Source organism: Impatiens glandulifera, unplaced genomic scaffold (genome assembly GCF_907164915.1).
Source record: "Impatiens glandulifera unplaced genomic scaffold, dImpGla2.1, whole genome shotgun sequence".
NCBI lineage: Eukaryota > Viridiplantae > Streptophyta > Magnoliopsida > Ericales > Balsaminaceae > Impatiens > Impatiens glandulifera.
In genome coordinates, this window is record NW_025919628.1 from 102,756 (window position 1) to 110,521 (window position 7,766).

Sequence of the window (7,766 nt, forward strand, 5' to 3'; positions counted from 1 at the left end):
TAATTAAATAATTTCTCAAAAACAATTATTTAAAAGTTGACTTGTTTTTATAAATTGAATATCTTTTAATTAAATAGGCTCTTTATAAAATTTATAATTATATAGAATTTAATTTGTTTTCAAGAAGATCTTATAGTACATATTTCCTTAAAGAGTCCGACCTTGTTTCAACATATATATTTATTTCTAATTCATTTCCATTTTCACTATTTTGATGTATTATCAATTTCTATAGAACTATCTATCCAAATGTATTAGATAAGTTATTTATAATGAAGATTTCATTATATCAATCATCAAATCAAAACTCTATACTTTATGTCTTACTTAAAATATTAAATTTCTTGAATTTCACTTTACAAATATCAATAATTCAAAGGGCTATGAATAAATAAAACCAAGCATAAATCCATAATAATGGACATAAAATTGAATGTTGGATATTGATTTTATGTTGAATATTAAATTTTAAGTGTGAAAGTAATTAATTATTTCAAGATTATGTTTTACATAAATTAAATTAAATAATTATTTTATTTAATACTTAATATGTAAATTAATTTATCATATATATAATTAATATAGAGAAAAGTAACTATACAAATTATTTTGTTAAGAGTCACGTTGTATTTTGTTTGATTTTTTTATTAAAATTCTCTAATTTAAAGAGATTATTATGAAATAAAATAATTTTAAATATAACTCTAAAATAGAATAGGAATCATTCAACTTAGGTAATATGTATGCAAAGTCGAGTTTATTTAAAATAGTTGTTAAGGTATGAATTTATAAAATTTAAAATTTATTTTAAATTGTTATATTAATATATTATTATATATATAATTAAATATAAAATTATTTTTAAAACAATAACAAACTAACACTAAGAAGTCATAATTATAAAATTAATTACATTAAATCAATTATTTGAATAAATAATATTTTTTTAATATGTAAATATAAATTTACTTTATTTCTTTAAAATAATATAAAAACTTAAAATTTAAATGATTTATAAACTTATAAAATCTTAAAATCATAAATTTTAAATGATAATAATTTAATTAATTAGTTTACAATCTTATTTAAATTTATGCTTCTTTATAATTATAAAATTTTAAGTTGAATTAAAATTTTAATTATCTTAATCCAACTCATAGGAGTATAATTTTTAAATGTACATATAGAGATGTATGCAAATTATTTTACTTTTATTTTGTTCAAGATAGTATCTTGTTTGATTCTCCTATATGTATATATATTACCAAGTTAAAAACATTAATAAATTATCTAATTAAGTCTGATTTCTTACCTAAGTAATATTTATCAAATAATAAATTATATCCTCAAGAAAATTACTATATTGACATATTCCAATTATTAATGGCCGTGACCCGAATTAGTAATTTAAAATTTTAATTTAGTGTAATATAACATATATCAAGTATTAATTTTTGTAATTATTTAATTTACTAATTAAAATATATTTATCTAATTAAAAAAAATTATAATATATATATATATATATATATATATACATATATATATATATATATATATATATATATATATATATATATATATATATATATATAATTTAAACAACTTACCTTAAATTTATCAAACAAAATTTATAAAAAAAAATTCAATAAAATTTTGTTTAATATAAGTCTTTTTTTTTAATTTTTATGATTTTAATCAACTTTTTAAAATTCACTCTTTATCACATTACTATCGATTAAGGAATATAATCAGTAATAATTTTTAAAATTTCTTTATTAATAAATATTTTTCTAAAAAGAACCAATTTATTCACTCTTTATCACATTACTATCAATTAAGGAATATAATGAGTAATAATTTTTAAAATTTCTTTATTAGTAAATATTTTTCTAAAAAAACCAATTTATTCACTCTTTATCACATTACTATCAATTAAGGAATATAATCAGTAATAATTTTTAAAATTTCTTTATTAATAAATATTTTTATAAAAAGAACCAATTTAAATATTTTTGCAATAATTATTTTAAGAAACATCATTAATTCATATATTATTATTATTATTAAATATCCAAAATCCAGCAAAAACTCAACCATCAAAATTATATATATATAAATATACATATAGCCACCATGAACTCTACACCTTAAATTCTCTCTCTCTAAACTAATAATGGCGAATTCAAGCTTTCATGCATTTCTTCTATTGTTCTTCATTAATGCTTGTTTGAATCTGAATTTAATCGATGGAAAGAAACAAGGTGATGTTTTGACTCAATTTTTGAAATCCAGAAATATAGAAAGAAATGTTGAGTTTAACAATCAATTTGAAGTGCTGAGAAAAGGTGAAGATCTTGATGATGTAATCCTTTCACAAGATGGGTTGAAAGAGAAAGATAAGATTACGTCACTTCCCGGTCAACCTCCGGTGAAGTTTGATCAGTATGGTGGTTATGTTACTATTAGTGCTTCACATGGAAAAGCATTTTATTATTATTTTATTGAGGCCGATAGTCCTTCCAAACATTCCTTACCACTTCTTCTCTGGCTAAATGGAGGTATGTAATTTTTTTTTTTTAAATACATGATTTGAGATTTAGAGTATATAAATTATAATGTTAGATGATCATATACATGTATATATTTATAATAAATGAAAAAAAAATATCAGATCTAGAAAAACATATTTAAGATTCAGATACTCCTAAGAATCTCTAAATTAGAGATGAAAGATTTACTTTTATGAAGAAAAATGTGATTTTGTTTATATTTGTTAAAGAAAATGTGGTCGAATAAAAAAAAGTATATTCAGAAAAATAAATAAATTATGTTAAATATTTTTATATATATATTAAAAAGAAAGTTTTTTAAGTAATTATTTTATTTGTAACGTTTTCATAAAATCTCAATTGTATAATTTCATTAATGTACATTTATAATAAAAATAAATATTTATTAATTTACTAAATAGAGATTACAGTTTTTTTTATTGAGACATATGCACCACCAAGCACCAAATAATAAAAAATTTATTAAAACATTATTTTAAATATAAATGTCTTGTTTTTTATGAAAACTTTTAAATGTATTATTGGTAGATAGACAGCGTTTCAAATTTGGATAGTAGTGAATAAGAGAGAACATCGTTTTCAAATAACAAACACCACACCCTTTTTTAAAAAAAAAATCATGAATTTATCTTGATTTTTATCCTTTTAATATAAAATTATTATTATATTAAAATCCTTTGACTGTCGAGAAACCGAAAATTTATTAACGAATAGTTTTTTTATTGGATGTTGATAATCATTTTGTTTATGATTGTTGTTTCTTCCATTGATTATTCCTTCTTTTGTTTTTGGTTAGTTTAATGTAATTTGATCCACTAGTTTTGTCTCTCTTTTTTTAAAAAAAAAATTGGAATTTATTTATTTACTAAGGGAACAATCTAATCAGTTTCACAAAAATTAATTTTAACAACCGAAAACCAATGATTTGAGAACAAATAAATATATAAAAAAAACAAGTATTTATTTATTTTAGTACATGTGAGTTGAAATAATTATTTAGATGTTATGTATGAGTCCAAGGCCGGCCATAATAAAACGAGAATATTATTAGATTCCATTAATTATTTATTATTTTTCTTCATATTTAATAAAAATATTTTGTTTCCCTCTATATAAGAAAACAAAATGGATCTGAAAATAAAATTCTAATCCATCCCTATTCAATCTAAAATACAATAATTAATTAATTAATCTTGTTTAATCAATCATTTTGGACAATTATTGGTGATTGTAAATTATGAATTATGATTTTATTATATACAAAGCCTAATTCAAACCAGGTGGATCAGTTTCAACCCATCCAGAATATATTAAATAATATAATTTTTTTATTTTAATTCACTATCTATTTTTTAAATAAAAAAAATCACATCTTCCACTCATTTTATTAATTCATTTTATTAATGACCTTTTCTTTATTTTCTCAAATTCACCTAAACTTTTTTTTTTCAAACCCACGTGCTTATTAAAACCTAAACTAGTACCATAATCTCGTCATTTCTTCTTAAAAATTGAGAAAAATAATAAACGAACAAAAGTGTATATAATAATGTGACACAAAAAATGAAGGTGATAGATAATTACAAAATTTTCAATACATTGAATCAATTACTACACTTTTTCTTGTCAATATTTTTATTGCTCTCTATTGTTTATCTTTAAATTCATCAATTATATAATAATAAATTCTTGTTTAAGTTTACATAAAGCAAAATAAAAATTGCAGGGCCTGGTTGTTCTTCTCTTGCATTTGGAGCCATGACAGAACTCGGAGCTTTCCGTGTTCACAGTGATGGAAAAACTCTGTTTTACAACAAATTCGCATGGAATAAAGGTATATATGATATATATAATCAATCATGGGCGGATTATTTCCAACGGGATGTATTTTGACAATATCGTCGGTTCTGACAATTCCCGTCGCTAAAGAGTGATAGCGACAATAAACTTGATTTATTTTGTTTGTTTACTTGATATTATTAGCATGCTAGCTTAGATAGATTTTATGAAAAAAGTTTAGTCCAAGTAGAGTTCAAATCCTGGCTCCGCCCTTGATTATATAATACATTGTTTCTTCTACAGTCGCAAACGTCCTATTTTTGGAATCGCCAACAGGAGTAGGTTTTTCATACTCAAACACAACGTCAGATTACTCAGTAGTAGGCGATACGAAAACCGCACACGATAATTACATATTCCTATTGAATTGGCTTGAAAGATTTCCTGAGTATAAATCCAGAGATTTCTACATCTCCGGCGAGAGTTACGCGGGACATTACGTTCCTCAACTTGCATACACCATTTTTCAACACAACAAATCTGCAAAGAAGAATCGCTTTATAAACTTCAAAGGATTAATGGTCAGTTTTATCAATTTCAATTCAATTCAATTCAATTCATCTGTAACTGAATCGAATTTGTGTTTTGATTGAAGATTGGAAATGCTGTGATTAATGAAGGGACAGATAGTGCTGGGATGTACGATTATTTCGCATCTCATGCCCTAATTTCTGATGAACTTGGAAAGCAAATTCGGAAAACCTGCAATTTCTCAGCAGATGAAGTCAGTATTGAATGCAAAAAGCATATAGATGCATCCGATGCCAATACTTTTCATGTTGACGGTCTTAATATCTACAACATTTACGCTCCAATCTGCAAATATTCTCAAGTCACTCTACTTCCTAAGAGAACCTCTGTAAGTTGTACAAATTCTCGTTTTCAATTCAAAACCGAGAGATGACAATAAGCCGAATCGAAAATTTTGAAATAATATTTATAATTGTGGAGTGCAGATAAGGAATATTGATCCTTGCATTGACCAATATACGTATACTTATCTGAATAGTCCAGATGTCCAAAAAGCCCTCAATGCTAATGTCACTAACCTCACTTATGATTGGGAACCATGCAGGTAAATTATAAATTTTGTTATTATTATTTTTAATATTACCTTCAAACATTTTTATTTTAAAACTTTCCTATATATTAAAAATGAAAAAAATAGTTTAAAATAATTGTGGTAAACGACAGTGATGTGCTGCACTATAATAACCCTAAGGATTACGTATCAACTGTAATTCCTGAGTTGAGAGAGCTAATGGCAGGCGGAATTCGCATATGGATCTTCAGGTAATACTTTTAAACCTAGCTCGTTTGATAATATTGGCTTATTTGAAAATTTTATAATTTGTAATACAGTGGGGACGTAGATGGAAGGGTACCCGTTACTTCAAGTGAATACTCTATTGCTTCAATGAAACTCCCCATCAAGAATGAATGGCGTCCTTGGGTATTCAACCAAGAGGTATTATTAATATTATTATTATTATTATTATTATTAATAATTGTTAATAATTAATTTAAATATATATATATATATAGGTTGGTGGGTATGTTCAAGTTTATAAAGGAGATTTGACATTTGCAACGGTTAGAGGAGCAGGACATGAGGTGCCAAGTTATGAGCCTGCAAGAGCTCTTACTCTAATTGCTTCATTCCTCAAGGGAAAGCCTCTTCCAGCTTTCCAAGATCAAAATTAAATAAATTTTATGTTCTATATTGGGAGAGGTTCATCGTTGATCGATGATGATGATGAAGTGTTTGTTATTCTATCACTTTTCTATATAGATGTATCAATTAATTTTAGTTTCAATAAAACTTATTTATTTACTTATTAATAAGGGTCACATATATTATTTTTATTTATACAAGTTATGAAGAGTGTGATATTTCTTTGATTGGTAGAATAATTTAAATGAGTTGGGAATATGACATTAAGTGATTAAGTATAGTACATCAAACAACTTTGTACAAACTAAATCGGATGAATATTTTCTTTTTTGTTTTGAGCGGTTTTAACTGGATATAAAATTGGAGAAAAATAGTATATTCTTGTAAATAGAAACACTTATTGTATGAAATTTTTTATTTTCAAATCGATCTGAATTCAACTCCTAATTTGAATGATTTCTAACCAATCTCATTGTTGATTTTTTATAATTAAATCATAATCAAAACATTATTTTATTATTATATATTAATATTTTAAAAATATTTTTATAGAAAAATACCACATATTCAAAAATCATTCAACTTAATATTTTATAAATAAATTAAAGTTTATTTAAATAAACCCAATCCGACCCACTAACTAAGTTTAATATTATTCTATCATATTCACATAAGAAAATAATAATGTTTATCAGTGGTTTTTTTAAATAAACTTTGTTTTATTTAAAATAATATTGGATTGTGAGTTTCTTTTGGGTAATTTTTGAAGAGCTTGTTTGATGTTTGGTTATTTAAGAATAATACGTTTTTTCTTATAAAATTTTTGTTTGATGTAAAAATTAAAAGAATTAGTTTTTAAAAAGACTATTTACTTAATTACTTTTTACAATAATTAATAAAATATTTAAATAATGAGATGTTTAGTATTTTATATATTTATAGGACAATTTGATTGATAAAAAGATGTTAGATTGAATGTTTGGATTTTTTTTGTTTTGTAAAATTCCATTAAAAACTAATATGAAATCTTGAGCTTATATCATTTAGAAATTTTAAGATTTTATAAAAAAAAAAAACTAACATCTAATTTGATTTCCTCTCAATAATCAAATTATACTTTTCAATATAAATAATACTACAGAGAAATATATAGAACAAGAAAAATCTTGACAAAAATATGTAGGAAATAATCTATCATATTCTAATTGATTTAATTTTTTTTTTTTAATAATTTTCTCTCTTATTAAATTTTGAATGTCCTTAAAATATGACATATCATTCTTTACACATTCTTGTTAAAAAAAAATTCTATCTTCATCATTATTCAATACCAAAATACCAACTTTTACATATTTTATAATTTAATTATTAATTTATGAGTATGAGATACCAAATGTAAAGATAATAATGCAATTAGCCATTTAAAAATCAATTTTTACAACAAATCACTTTTTGTTATATAGAAAGCTTGTTTTATTTTCAAATAATTAATATAAAAAGGCTCAAACTTTAAAATCTATTAAAATATAATAATAAAATATTTAAAAAATAAAATTATTTTAATTAATAAATTAAATAATTTGATTAATGAAAGTCACAAAAAAAAAATTGTTAATTATTATTTGATTATATTTAATTTATAAATATTTTTTTTATCTATATCTATATGTGGGGCAATA

The 7,766-nt window shown here is 22.7% G+C and overlaps 1 protein-coding gene across 1 annotated transcript; it reads left to right on the top strand.

Annotated features, from left to right (window-relative positions):
- Positions 1-2,159: 2,159 nt before the first annotated feature.
- LOC124918288 (serine carboxypeptidase-like 40) lies at positions 2,160-6,309 on the top strand. Its single transcript, XM_047458484.1, has 8 exons — positions 2,160-2,561; positions 4,300-4,407; positions 4,656-4,933; positions 5,008-5,271; positions 5,369-5,487; positions 5,607-5,705; positions 5,775-5,880; positions 5,958-6,309. Exons 1-8 carry the CDS (start codon positions 2,177-2,179, stop codon positions 6,114-6,116), a joined length of 1,518 nt encoding a protein of 505 aa, XP_047314440.1. The 5' UTR covers positions 2,160-2,176; the 3' UTR covers positions 6,117-6,309.
- The last annotated feature ends 1,457 nt before the right edge of the window (positions 6,310-7,766 follow it).